Raw genomic sequence first — 14,067 nt, 5'->3', positions numbered from 1 at the left:
TGCTAATTTATATATATTGGGCAATTAGCACAATTGACATAATTAGCATAAATTTGCATATTTTGCCTATATGGGCAATATTTCAACAAAATTGACTTGGCTGATCTGGGCAATATTGGAGTGGTTTTAGGGGTTATTGATGATGCTGAATCCATTTCTGACATTTTCAAAATTCAAAATGGCTGTCTAAACCGAAAGGGACCAGATTGAAATCCATCAAAATCGGCCCACTGGCGGTTTAAATCTGGTCACTACCGGTTTAGACAGCCATTTTGAAATTTGAAAATGTCAGAAATGGATTCAGCATCATCAATAACCCCTAAAACCACTCCAATATTGCCCAGATCAGCCAAGTCAATTTTGTTGAAATATTGCCCATATAGGCAAAATATGCAAATTTATGCTAATTATGTAAATTGTGCTAATTGCCCAATATATATAAATTAGCATCCGGCAGTTTCTGAATACTGGGGACCCATACTATCTATTACTAACATAAAACTTTAGGGTACTCAACATTTCCGGGTTCACAATGGGGCCCTATGGGCTGGCAAGTAGACTAATAGGGATTATGGCAATGGGGCAATTTGCCAAAATGTTGAACTATCCCTTTAAGGCTTAACGTTATGAAGAATTGAGGGTGTGGCTTCTATGAGTGACAGGTTGGCAGTTGCAACAAACCAGAAAGCACCAAAGTCTTAGCCTCACACACATAAGCACACACTAGCTCATTGCCAATAAAAGTACACACCCATAGCCAGGCAGTTTAAATCACAGAAGGAAGTGTTGGATACAAAGTCAGCCTGCTTCATCATTACACCTGTCACTGAACCTTCCATCCACATGGAGTCTTGAGTCACCTGCTGTGTTGTTTGGAGCAGGTTGGTGATCCAGCTCAGCTCCATCGTGTCAAGTCTGAGAGCTCCAGCTGCAGACACTCTCAATGAGCTCTCTCACTTTTCCACTCTGTGGAACCAGGTATGTGTGTTGTGTTTGTGTGTAAGGTTATTGTTGTTTTTGTTAAAGGGATAATTCACCCAAAATTGAAATTTCACTCATTATCTACTCACCCATGTTGACTAAGGGCTGGGAGAAGTTTCAGAGTCCTCCGTGGCTTCTCTGAGTTACAGGGGGTCTCGGCGTAGCAGTGCATGTCCATATAACGGTTGCAAATGGATACCAACTGTCTTCGTAACAGTAACAGTCCTCTTCCCGGTTCGTCAAATTTGGACGAACTGGGAAGAGGAGCTTCCGCTACAAACAAGCTTGAAATATAGACTCATTTAATTTTTTTCGGGACAATTTCGCATTTCGGGGCTTCAATACAAGACGGACATTACATACGAGCAGCATGGAGGTATTTGGATGTTTTTTGGTGTGTCTCTTTGTTACGAAGACAGTTGGTATCCATTTGCAACCGTTATATGGACATGCACTGCTACGCAGAGACCCCCTGTAACTCAGAGAAGCCACGGAGGACTCTGAAACTTCTCCCAGCCCTTAGTCGACATGAGGATGAGTAGATAATGAGTTGAACTATCCCTTTAAGTTAGACTAACAGCCTGATGATGTGTTCAGGACCCAGAGGAGCAGGTCCAGGCCTTACTGCAGTCCAACCCCTCACAGACCGAGTTCAGCTCTCAGATCTCCTTCTACTCTGTGAGTCCAGCTGTTACTGAGGATCAGGGTTCCAATAATCTAATTATTCTGCCTCACTTTCTTCCGCTCAGCCTGAACCTGTGTAGCTGATCTCTTGTCTCCCCCCCTGTGTGTGTTGTCCCTGCAGAGGCTGGAGGAGCAGATCTCAGAGCTGCCAGCCTTCTATACAGTGAGTTCGGTCTTCTTCCACACTGACGAGCTGAAGCTGGCTCTCAGTCAGGAGTGTCGGCTCTGGAAACGAGCCTTCGGCGCCGCGCTGCACGACCGGGCATCGGCCGACATGGAAGACATCTTGTCGTTCGTGGACGGGCTGACCAAGCGTCTGCAGCGTCCAATCACAGACCTGGAGGATGTCCGAGGAGCCATGGGGGCGCTCAGAGAGGTCAGCCGGCGTGTGATTGGCTGCCTGGGCTCAGTCCGCTGTGTTTGATCATTAGTCTCATCATTCATTCATTTGCTCATCCTTTACTCACGTACACACGTTATAATTAATTGATTTTCTCTTTTCATTCATTAATTCACTCCTCAGTCAATATATAAAGTGCTTAACTTTTTTACTCATTCACACGTTGATTCATTCATTGTTTGATAATGATAATTGACTATTAGAACTAGAAAATGTTTACAGTGCCAGTTAACAGTGTCTGTTAACATGGGAATCAAACCCACAACCTTCAGATCAACAGTCACAAATTGTACAGAGTTAATAAGACAGATGCATGATCATCTCTCAATCTGTGTGTGACTGTGTGTCTGCTGTAGGCCTACAGTAAAGTAAGCGTTAAACACTACAGACAGCCGAAATGTTCCTAATGATCTCATTTGAAACAGCTGTGTGTCAGCCAGCCCTCAGAGGTTGCCATGGTGATTTTACCTGCTAAGTCTTTATTGAGTGAAGCTCAGACTAATTCCAGGCAGGCTTTTGAACCCGTAAGTTACGACTTCAAGTCACGACTTACCACTTTGTAGCGTTCCAGGCAACCCGTAACTCGTGTTTTTCTGACCTGTGAACTCATACCAGTTCGATCTGGTACAAGTTCACGGGTCGGAAGTTACAAGTTCAACTGTGGTTATAGTGCACTTTCACGGGTAACAGGTTGGAAAAGCACGAGTTACGGGTTGCCTGCCACGCTACAAAGTCGTGACTTGAAGTCGTAACTTACGGGTTCAAAAGCCTGCCTGGAACGCAGCATGAGACTCAAGCATAGAACTTAAATCTCCTAAATGTTGTCACATAGAGTTAAGTGTGTGTGTCTAGGTGTGTTTCATAGATTTCATATAAATGTATGGGAGTGAGGGTTCTGAAATATCAGTGAAACAGTTAATAAACGGCAGAGATATCAGAGGAGTCCCAGCTGTGGCTCTGGCCAGTGACACTGATATAACTGTGGCACAGGCCTGGTCTGATCAGACTCTGCTGGGTCATCTGGCCTAGGTGAGGGTGTATGATGTTCAAAAGACTCGATGAACCCAGGTAACATCACTGATGATACGAATACGAATACGAATGACTTTATTAAAATAAAACACTTACCACCACAGACTGATAAAACATCTGCAGCATCTCACTACAGATGTTAAGAGATCATGATGTGCCTTAGCATATAGCATCATGAAGATGTTTCTGGACGTACCACTCTAATGACAACTTTTCATTTATGCTGTGATTTAATGATCCCATCAGCACTCCTTCTCTAAATGATGATAATCCATTCATGACTGTTTGAGGTGCGGGAGGCTGAGGTCCGTATCGACGCCACGATTGGTCCGGTGGAGGAATCCTTCGCTCTGCTCAACAAACATGAGCTGCTCTTCAACAGCGGGAACGCAGAGCGTGTGGACGGCCTGACGTACGCCTGGAGCAACCTCAACGCTCTGGTGAGTCTTAGGGAAAGGTTGGAGAAAGGACTCTATTAACCTTCCTCTTGTGTTACAGTCGCCACTGACCGATTTTAGGTTTTTAAAGTACCACATACATTTGTTTATTGCATCAACGCTTTTTGACTTTGTCAGAAACCTCTATTTAAACAAAATAAGGCTTTTTTTTTCTCCACAAAAATTTTAAAATGCTCTGGTCAAAATGATGACATTTGTGTTTTTAGGGTCGGTTTCGACCCGGTTATAACAATAAGAACAATAATGAGAGTTAAAGCTTTTCATGGATAAGGAAACCTAACAATGTAACCAAGAGATGAGAAACAAAACCGACCTTAACACAAGACATGGTAGCAAAAAGCTAACACAAGATGAAGGTTACATTGAAGTCAAGGAGTAATCTGGATCATCATCATGGATAAGGAAGCCTAACGATGTAACCAAGAGATGAAAAACAAATTGGATGAAAACAATTGTTTTTAGTGTATTTTACAGCTGATTTAAAGGGACATTGTGTAACTTCTCCTGTTATCTATTCACAAAAATCAATTATTTTGTTCAAAAGTCAGTTTTTCATTCATCAGTATCAATCAACAAACTGAAGTGTTCCTTTCAGCTCTGAATGAGCCGTTCATATCATTCATATCTACATGGAGCGGGTAAGCTCGGTGCTGGCTGCCATGTGGTGTCTCCATGTTTTTACGTTCAGTGGCAGCGTGACGGTAGGAAACCACGGAAACTCAGCGGAGACACCGGAGCTGTCGGCTCAGGTGGAGGTGGCGTCTGTGAAAAGTCACCATGGTAACGCAGTGAGGAGGAATGGAGCGTTACACTGATGCTGCATTCACCTGCAGTCGGGCAGACGGCCGTCGGTAACAAACCAGGTGTCATTTTAGTCACAGAAGTCCAGAGAAAGCTGGTAAAACGTGGGTCAGGTAAACAATACGACATCACCATGACAACATATTGTCACGTGTATTGTTTTGCCTCGTGCTGACGGACCACTTGTTTACATAGAGGCTTGTTGATGCCGTTACGTGCAGCGGCTGTTGTCCGTCTGCCGTCTGCCCAATTTCAGGTGAATGCAGCATGAAAAATACGATTGAGTTGCTTGTGATATACAACCACAACGCTAGATGGGAGTAATTCCTACACAATGTACCTTAAGACTTGGGTCAAAACCGACCCTAACACAATAGATGGCAGCAGAAAGCTGACACAAGACAAAGGTTAAGCAGGGATTGGACAAGTGCAGTGGTAGGCCTACATTTGTGTGTGTGTGGTGTTTCAGGTGGTGCAGAACCAGAACACTCTGGTGAAGATTCAACCCAGCATGAAGGCAGACCTGCTGTCTGCTGTGGAGAGCTTCCAGGACCAGGTCCAGAGCTTCTGCACCGAGTACAACCACAGGTACACGGATCAAGCACAAACAGTGATAATGTGTGTGCACGGAAAAGTAAAAACTCTGTGTGTGTGTGTGTGTAGAGGTCCAGGGGTGGAGGGCGTGGCTCCAGCCGAAGCCAGCGAGCGGCTGCAGAGTTTCCAGGCTGAGTTTGATCAGCTGTGGAGGAAATACATCACCTACTCTGGAGGAGAGGAGCTGTTTGGACTCCATGTGAAAGGTGAGACTGTCTGACCTCCCTCTGCTCCTCCCTGCTTCTTCTCCTCTCACTTCCTTCATAACCAGCCCTGCTCTTTCCCCGCAGAGTATCCAGAGCTTCAGAGAATCAAGCGGGAGCTCTCTCTGCTGTCCAAACTTTACAGTCTGTATAATTCAGTCATCGACAGCGTCACCAGCTACTACGACATCCTGTGGTCTGACCTCAACATTGAGAAGGTCAACACTGAGCTGCAGGACTTCCAGAACAGGTGCAGTATAGAGGACTACATCACTGACGTTCTACTGCGCATGTCGCCTGCAGAAAGAGAGCAGCAAGAGCCGCGATTATGTCTTTTTGTGCTGTTAGTTGCACTAATAGTTTTGATAAAAATAACAAAACACGCAAATTTTACAGAATACTGTCAACTCGCGCCCCTTTCAAGGCAAACGAGAGAGAGAATAGAACAATGGCGATTCATTTCGAGCAATATAACGTGTTAGATACGCTGGTTTGAATGGTGATGAAGCTAAATCCATGGAGGTAACCATGACATCCGGTTCTTTCTGCAGTCAGGTTGTGCACGCATCCTGACTTGTTGGTAAACATATAATCCCTCTATAGGAAGGAGTTGCTTCATTGCTAAACATTTTCATTGCTGGCATCAGAAAAAGAGAAAGGTGCCAGTGCTTTTCGTAGCATCCATTTCAAAGTTTCTGTTTTTTGGTCTACAGGATCAGGAAGCTCCCAAAGGCGCTGAAGGAGTGGCAGGCCTTCAGAGATCTTAAGAAAACTATTGATGACTTCACAGAGACCTGCCCACTGCTCTACATGATGGCCAACAAGGTGGGACAGCCCAATGAGCCCATCTGTTGGACATTTTTCATAATGTTCTAGATATGTTTGAATGTTCTGCTGCACTTCGGTGACATTGTTTCCCAGACTCAAGTGAGATATGTAGTCAAATTACAGATCTTAAAGGGATACAGTAGTTCAACATTTTGGCCAATTGGCCCATTGCCATAATCCCTATAATTTTAGGAGTAGGTTTGTTACCTTTATTTGTCGGTGCAAGCTATTTTTAAAACGGCCAAGCCGAGCTGTGAGCTGCTCAGAGCTACGCTACGGAGGCAAATACACAATCCAACAACTGAATTTACCTGGAAAACAACTCTGTCTCATAACGTTCCGTTATTATCTCATAGCGTGGTGAATGTGCAGGTCACAACTTGCCCACGAGAGCATTTTGGAGTTGTTGGATTGTGTATTTGATGAGTTTGATAAGGGAAAAAAAGAAATCCCATTAGCCTCCGTAGTGTAGCTCTGAGATGCTCGTGGTTCGGCTCGGCCATCCTAAAAATAGCTTGCACTGACAAATAAAGGTAACAAACCTACTCCTGAGACAAAAGGGATTATGGCAATGGGCCAGTTTGACAAAATGTTGAACTATCCCTTTAACAAGTTGCCGTGTAAATCTCCTTTAAAGCTCTAACTTCCTGTCCCCAACAGGCCATGCTGCCCAGACACTGGACTCGCCTCAGTGAGTTGACTGGTCACAGCTTCCAGGTGGAGTCAGAGAGTTTCTCCCTCAGAAACATCATGGAGGCTCCACTGCTCAAACACAAGGAAGACATCGAGGTACTGATGAATCTGATAATAAGAGGCAAATCCACCTAATTTTACATAATTTCTCCCATTCAAAGAGGAACTATGTAAGATTTGTACCTCAATTAAACAGCTTTGGAGTGGGTTTGATGGTTAAGTGACTTGTTACGAGGAGAATGGAGGCTCTCTGCCTTCCACCTGGCATCTCTCACAAGATCAGCGCCTCTGTTAAAAGGGTTTTCTATGGAGTTTTTCCTCAGTGGATGTGAGGGTCTAAGGGCAGAGGATGTTGTTGCGATGCCATGTAAAGCCCTTTCAGACAAACTGTTTGTAAAAAACGGGCTATACAAATAAAATTGCCTTGCCTTGCCTCTGACCTGGTGCCCCAGATTTCATCTGGTGAGAAACATGGACTGCTTTTTGAATTTGTCGTGAGATATTCACACACAAACCTGTAGAGGGAGTTCTGTAGAGAAGAAAAGCAATTGCACAGTTTCCCTTTAAACATCCTCATACTAGCACATATTCCATATTCAGTTTTAACTTGTTTCCTTCATTGAAAAGTTGAGAATAACCTTGAAATGTCCAATATATGACCATCCAAAGGTGGAAATTACTTTTAAAAGCCTGTCAGAGTCTGGTATTCTCCTCTTGAGACCAAGGTTAGAAACAGAAAAAAAAAGATAGAGAGAGAGGCAGTAAGAACTGTTTGAGCTATTAACTTGAAAGGTGAGAGGTCCTAAAAAATATAGAAATCTGACCCCCCTCCAGAAATGGGTCCTGAATCCAGACCCTGTTGTAACCTTGTGTATGTGTGTGCCAGGATGTTTGTATCAGCGCGGTGAAGGAGCGCGACATCGAGGCCAAGCTGAAGGACGTGGTGGCTGAGTGGAGCGCTCACACTCTGAGCTTCGCCTCCTTCAGGACCAGAGGAGAACTGCTGCTGAGAGGAGCCGACACGGCCGAGAAGATCTCCATGATGGAAGACAGTCTGATGGTGCTGACGTCGCTGCTCAGCAACAGGTGGGGGGACGATGATAGACAATGACATGATAATAGCAAAAAACAGTGGTGCAGTGGATATCTAAGCAATATATCACTCCAGGCCGTGGTATATGCTCATTATACCACGGCTAAGGGGTGTTGTTCGGCCCGACGCGAAGCGGAGGGACGACATACCACGGACTGGAGTGATATATTGCTTTTATAAAACGGTTACCAATAATGACAATATGAAAGAGGAATACGCAATCAATTTCATGTAGTTTTATTCAACCAGAAATACATATTATCCAATAAAATATCCTCACTGTGAAAAAATAGTCCCACCTCTCCAGACGTTAGCTCCAAGTAGCCCTGCATCTCTTCTTTTCCTCTGCTTTTTTTCAGGTGAAAGTCACTGCTCAGTCCCCTCTACCATTGTTAATCCTCCCCGGAGGTGAAAGTTAACCTTAAAGGTGTACAGAAAAGAAAATTGAATTTGAGCCCACTCTGGATCATAAAATTAATGTAATAACTCATCTTTCAGACGTTGTAGGCCAAACTTTGTGCAAAATTCTATTTTTGAGTAAATCCGGGATGAAAGTGTGTATTTTTTTTTTCGCATTGGATAATGCAGGCGCACGGATTATATGTACACGATTCATCAGCCACTGATATTGGATCTGTCATCCGTCATTCAAAAGTCTGAGACACACACACACACACGGAGCTTGGTCTCGCCCCAAGCTTTGAATATCCCGCCCGCTCGATAACGACCAATCAAATTCGTTTTCCTTACTCGGGTAAACTCGTGTTGCAGCTCGTGACAACTCGGCGCGACAAACAGGACAAACGGCCATTTCTGTACACCTTTAAATATGTGAATTCAACTACTTTAGTCCATTTTTTAACATCGTAAAAACACCAATTGTCTTTTGCTACAGACTGCAATAGTCCATTGTCATGGATACATGACAACAACTTCCATTCATACCAGTCATACGTGCCTGACGCGGAGTGATAGCCTACGCTGTGATAAGGCTTTAGAATAGTAGCCGTGGTATATGCTCATTATAGCACGGTTAACAACCAATCACATCGCCAGATTTCACCTTTCCGTTTTATAATCAGGTAATGAATGACTGAACAAACAAATGATGCAGTGCTGAGGTCGTCATGGTTACGCTCCTCCCCCCCCTGCAGGTACAATGCTCCATTCAAGCCCTCCATCCAGCTGTGGGTGCAGAAGTTGTCCAACACCTCCGAGGTCATTGAGAAGTGGTTGTCGGTTCAAAACCTCTGGATCTACCTGGAGGCTGTGTTCGTGGGCGGAGACATCGCCAAGCAGCTGCCGCAGGTCACAGCCTCACTATGTCCTGTTGCCATGCCAACCTTTACCTTCATCTACCTAGTTTCAACACCACAGTACAGAATGTTTCTCTGGTTACGTTGCGTTAAAGAGATAGTTCAACATTTTGGCAAATTGGCCCATTGCCATAATCCCTATAGTCTTAGTAGGTTTGTTACCTTTAATTGTCGGTGCAAGCTATTTTTAGAACGGCAGAGCAGAACCGTGAGCTGCTCAGAGCTACGCTATGGAGGCTCATGGGATTTTTTGGTTTCCCTCATCAAACTCATCAAATACACAATCCAACAACTCCACAACGCTCTGGTGGACAAGTTGTGACCTGCACATTCACCACGCTATGAGATAATAACCAGACAGAGTTGTTTTCGAGGCAGAGACTGCTTGCTGAAAAACTGCCTCCGACGAACACGCATCAGACGTTTTGCATGAATTTACCTTGAAAACAACTCTGTCTGGTAACGTTTCGTTATTATCTCATAGCGTGGTGAATGTGCAGGTCACAACTTGTCCACCAGAGCGTTTTGGAGTTGTTGGATTGTGTATTTGATGAGTTTGATGAGGGAAACCAAAAAATCCCATGAGCCTCCATAGCGTAGCTCTGAGCAGCTCGCGGCTCTGCTCCGCCGTTCTAAAAATAGCTTGCAACAACATGTAACGAACCTACTCCTAAAACTACAGTATAGGGTTATGGCAATGGGCCAATTTGCCAAAATGTCGAACTATCCCTTTAAAACATGATAGAATAAATGTTTGAGCATTTGTCATGTTATGTGACATGTTTCTTGAAAATTTCCACCCACATTAATCAGAATTTGAATTAGCCTTTTTTCTCATTCAGGAGGCCAAACGTTTCCAGAACATTGACAAGTCATGGCAGAGGATCATGCAGCGAGCACATGAGATTCCCATCGTGGTGCAGTGCTGCGTTGGAGACGAGACTCTTACCCAGGTGCCGCCTGCCCACGTGCCTCTGTGCAGCTCAACACTCACAATGCTCCGAGTCGACACGGTTGTTAAATGAGAGTCTCTCCTCCTGCTTCTCCAGTTGCTCCCTCACCTCCTGGAGCAGCTGGAGCTCTGTCAGAAGTCGCTGTCCGGTTACCTGGAGAAGAAGCGCCTGGTGTTCCCTCGTTTTTTCTTTGTGTCCGACCCCGCCCTGCTGGAGATCCTGGGTCAGGCCTCTGACTCACACACTATACAGGTAACACACATGTGGGCAAGCCAAACACAAGTGATCTGACTTACTTCACTTGATCAATTTGTATTTTAGTTTTCATTTTTAGCCTCTCTGTCTTTTGCCTTCCGTCCTGTGTTACTGTTTTTGTTGTTGTTGATAAAGTCATATTTGAATTCAAGTTCCCTCCTCTCTCTGTCAGGCTCATCTGCTCAGTCTGTTTGACAATGTTAACAGAGTTGTTTTCAATGAGAAAACCTACGACCAGATCCTCAGTTTTCAGTCTCAAGAAGGAGAAACTGTGGAGCTGAGCCAACCTGTCCTAGCACAGGTAAAACCTAATCTAACACCTAATTATAACATTACAGCCAGCACAGCACAGAAAATCTGCAAAGAGGCGTCAGAAACAGGGAAGTGGTGACATTTCCTTCATTACGAAGAATTATCTGGGTGTTCCTCCAGTGTGCCTAAGAGTGTTGACTGTTTTGTTGTGACATCACAAAGTCACAGGAAGTCCTGACGACTGGTTTTATAACTCAGTTTCTGGATATAGGCTGTGTGCATTTCTCTGTGGACTGAGGCTTTGAAACTCTGGCAGTTTTAATATAGAACCTAGAGCTGCTTTATAATCACACTACACATGGACATACCTTTATACTGTATGGAGCTTTAACACAAACATCTACCTTTATACTGTATGGAGCTTTAACACAAACATCTACCTTTATACCGTATGGAGCTTTAATACAAACATCTACCTTTATACTGGATGGAGCTTTAATACAAACATCTACCTTTATACTGGATGGAGCTTTAATACAAACATCTACCTTTATACTGTATGGAGCTTTAACACAAACATTCACATTTATCCTGTATGAAGCTTTTCGAAAATCAATATCCTGAATCGTGTTGGCTCAGGATTGATACTATTTTTGACTCTGTTAAAACACATGAACATTATAATGAACTCAGATTTTTTCTTTGACTTGTGGAAACTGCAGATTTACTTGTAAGTCTTGTCTCTTCCAGGGGAATGTGGAGATGTGGCTTGGACAGCTGCTGGCTGGAGTAAGGCACACCCTCCATACCATCATCCGTCAGGCCTTTCTGACCATCAGCGACCCGGGCCTGAAGCTGCTGGAGTTCCAGTCAGCGTTCCCTGCACAGGTCGGCCTACTGGGAATCCAGATGATCTGGACCAGAGACGCGGAGAACGCACTCGTCCTCAGCAAGTCTGACAAGAAGGTGCTTTTATTTTGAAAAAACGGAGCGTAAGGGAAACGTGCAGTGTACTGTCCAATCCTCCTCCCTCACCATCCCTCCTCTGACTGACAGATCATGCAGACGACCAATCAGAAGTTTCTCGACCTCCTCAATGAGCTCATCGACATGACGACCAAGGAGCTGAGCAGGAATGAGAGGACCAAGTACGAGACCCTCATCACCATCCATGTCCACCAGAGAGACATCTTTGACGAGCTGGTGGGTGGACACTGGACAGAGGGACAAACACCCAGTTTAATATGGATCAGGGTGGTTAACTGTTGTTACCTTATCTCCATCAGGTGCGTCTGAACGTGCGATCAGCATCAGACTTCGAGTGGCAAAAACAATCGAGGTTTTACTTCTTGGAAGAGACGGACAGATGTGTCATCCAGATTACAGATGTGGAGTTCAGCTACTGCAATGAATACCTGGGCTGCACGGACAGACTGGTCATCACCCCGCTGACAGACAGGTACACAGACATATGATGATGATGCTTTTGTCATCCAGCCACAGCCATTTACCTTAATGCTCTTCTGAACATCTGTCCAGGTGTTACATCACTCTGTCCCAGGCTCTGGGCATGAGTATGGGTGGAGCCCCAGCTGGTCCAGCAGGAACAGGTAACACAGTATATATCTACTGCACTATCCTGCCAGAGGCTTTTAAAGGGATAGGTCAACATTTTGGCAAATTGGCCCATTGCTATAATCCCTATAGTTTTAGCAGTAGGTTCGTTACCTTTAATTGTCGGTGCAAGCTGTTTTTAGAACGGCGGAGCAGAGCCGCTAGCTGCTCAGAGCTACGCTACGGAGGCTCATGGGATTTCTTGGTTTCCCTCATCAAACTCATCAAATACACAATCATTATACACATCAATCACCACGCTATGAGATAATAACGGAACGTTACGAGACAGAGTTGTTTTCGAGGTGTGTGTGTGTGTGTGTGTGTGTGTGTGTGTGTGTGTGTGTGTGTGTGTGTGTGTGTGTGTGTGTGTGTGTGTGTGTGTGTGTGTGTGTGTGTGTGTGTGTGTGTGTGTGTGTGTTTTCCAGGTAAGACAGAGACCACCAAAGACATGGGTCGCTGTCTGGGGAAATATGTGGTGGTCTTCAACTGTTCAGACCAGATGGACTACAGAGGGCTGGGACGCATTTATAAAGGTGTGTGTGCAGCAGATGATTGCAGCAGACTTCCTGCCTGCTACCATCTGCATTCAGTTACTGCTAATGGATCCTACTAAACACCACTGTTTAAATAGGAACGAATCAAAAGGATAAGGATGTGCAGAACAGATTCCACCTTCCAGCTTACACTGGAATCACTGGTCCAGCTGGTAAAACCATGTGGAAAATCAAACAGTTAGCAGCTACAAGCTGGAAGTGGAAGGTACAATTTCTTGAGTTTTGAAAATCTTAAGAGTTTTAAAAACAGCTGTGTTATTTATAAAACCCTCAACGGGCTGGCTGGCTGGCTCCTCCCCCGTTGGAGGAATTGTTTAGACGGAGAGACAACACGCTCAGTACCAGATCTTCCTCCAGAGGGGACAGTGAGGACGTAGCCATATAGGCCAAAACTCTCTAACCTTTAAGGGCAGTGCCTGTTGGAATAATTTCCCAGCCTCGATCAGAGACAGTTCCACTTTCAATGCATCCAAAAAACAGCTCAAAGAATGGTTACTGACCCACAAATCTGCACCCATGAATGAAATACTGCCCAGCACTCTAATACAGTACTACTATAGCCCTTATTTCTTATTGTGTCCTTTTCTACTTTTTTGTAATTTATTGTACAACTATTGCTCATATTGTGTCTTCTCTTATGTTAATGGTATGTCTGTCTGTCTTTTTATGTGAGGACTATGGATGGAAATTAGCTTAGAGCTAAATCCGGAATATTAACATGACGTCATGCATACCGATTTGTTCATTAATGTGCATTGTCCTCAACAAATAAACAATAAATGAAAATGAAAAACTCACATCTGAGCAGCCACATGTAAAAAACACTGAAGGATCTACTGGGTTATGGTCAGTCAAACAAAGTGCAAAGCAACTTTTCTGGTTTCTGCTGTGTGTGTTCTTATGAAACAAATTTCCCTAAGAGACAATAAAGATCATGTATCTATCTTGTGTGTGTGTGCAGGTCTGGCCCAGTCCGGAGCCTGGGGCTGCTTTGATGAGTTCAACCGCATCGAGCTTCCAGTCCTGTCTGTCGCTGCCCAGCAGATCTACGTCGTCCTGCAGTGTAAGAAGAACAAGAAGAAGCAGTTTATCTTCACTGATGGAGATGTGGTTGACATGGACCCTGAGTTTGGCATCTTCCTCACCATGGTAACCAAGAACTAATGAAGCACTCTGCAGGGGGTTTGGGTTGCTACTCACAAAAACATACAGAGCATGTCAGTGTGCGGATGTTCAGAGCTTAAAGGGATAGTTCAACATTTTGGCAAATTGGCCCATTGCCATAATATAATCTTGATGAATAAAAATGATATAATCCCTATAGTCATAGCAGTAGGTTCGTTACCTTTATTT

General features: G+C 44.4%; 1 protein-coding gene across 1 annotated transcript in view; it reads left to right on the top strand.

Moving 5' to 3' along the window:
* dnah5l (dynein, axonemal, heavy chain 5 like) overlaps positions 1-14,067 on the top strand; it is a gene marked incomplete at its 5' end in the record, with an annotated part of 91,336 nt that overhangs the window by 24,043 nt on the left and 53,226 nt on the right. The window contains 20 exons of the mRNA XM_083995324.1: positions 882-978; positions 1,579-1,659; positions 1,787-2,041; positions 3,388-3,537; positions 4,826-4,944; positions 5,020-5,156; positions 5,241-5,403; positions 5,867-5,978; positions 6,642-6,770; positions 7,561-7,760; positions 8,922-9,075; positions 9,926-10,036; positions 10,133-10,288; positions 10,464-10,592; positions 11,294-11,509; positions 11,600-11,746; positions 11,830-12,002; positions 12,083-12,153; positions 12,586-12,693; positions 13,676-13,863. Coding sequence (XP_083851450.1) covers positions 882-978; positions 1,579-1,659; positions 1,787-2,041; positions 3,388-3,537; positions 4,826-4,944; positions 5,020-5,156; positions 5,241-5,403; positions 5,867-5,978; positions 6,642-6,770; positions 7,561-7,760; positions 8,922-9,075; positions 9,926-10,036; positions 10,133-10,288; positions 10,464-10,592; positions 11,294-11,509; positions 11,600-11,746; positions 11,830-12,002; positions 12,083-12,153; positions 12,586-12,693; positions 13,676-13,863 — 2,896 coding nt within the window. The remainder of the gene's footprint in view (positions 1-881; positions 979-1,578; positions 1,660-1,786; positions 2,042-3,387; positions 3,538-4,825; positions 4,945-5,019; positions 5,157-5,240; positions 5,404-5,866; positions 5,979-6,641; positions 6,771-7,560; positions 7,761-8,921; positions 9,076-9,925; positions 10,037-10,132; positions 10,289-10,463; positions 10,593-11,293; positions 11,510-11,599; positions 11,747-11,829; positions 12,003-12,082; positions 12,154-12,585; positions 12,694-13,675; positions 13,864-14,067) is intronic.

The sequence above is a fragment of the Trachurus trachurus genome (genome assembly GCF_905171665.1).
Source record: "Trachurus trachurus genome assembly, chromosome: 20".
NCBI lineage: Eukaryota > Metazoa > Chordata > Actinopteri > Carangiformes > Carangidae > Trachurus > Trachurus trachurus.
This window is presented reverse-complemented; position numbering and strand designations above follow the sequence as displayed.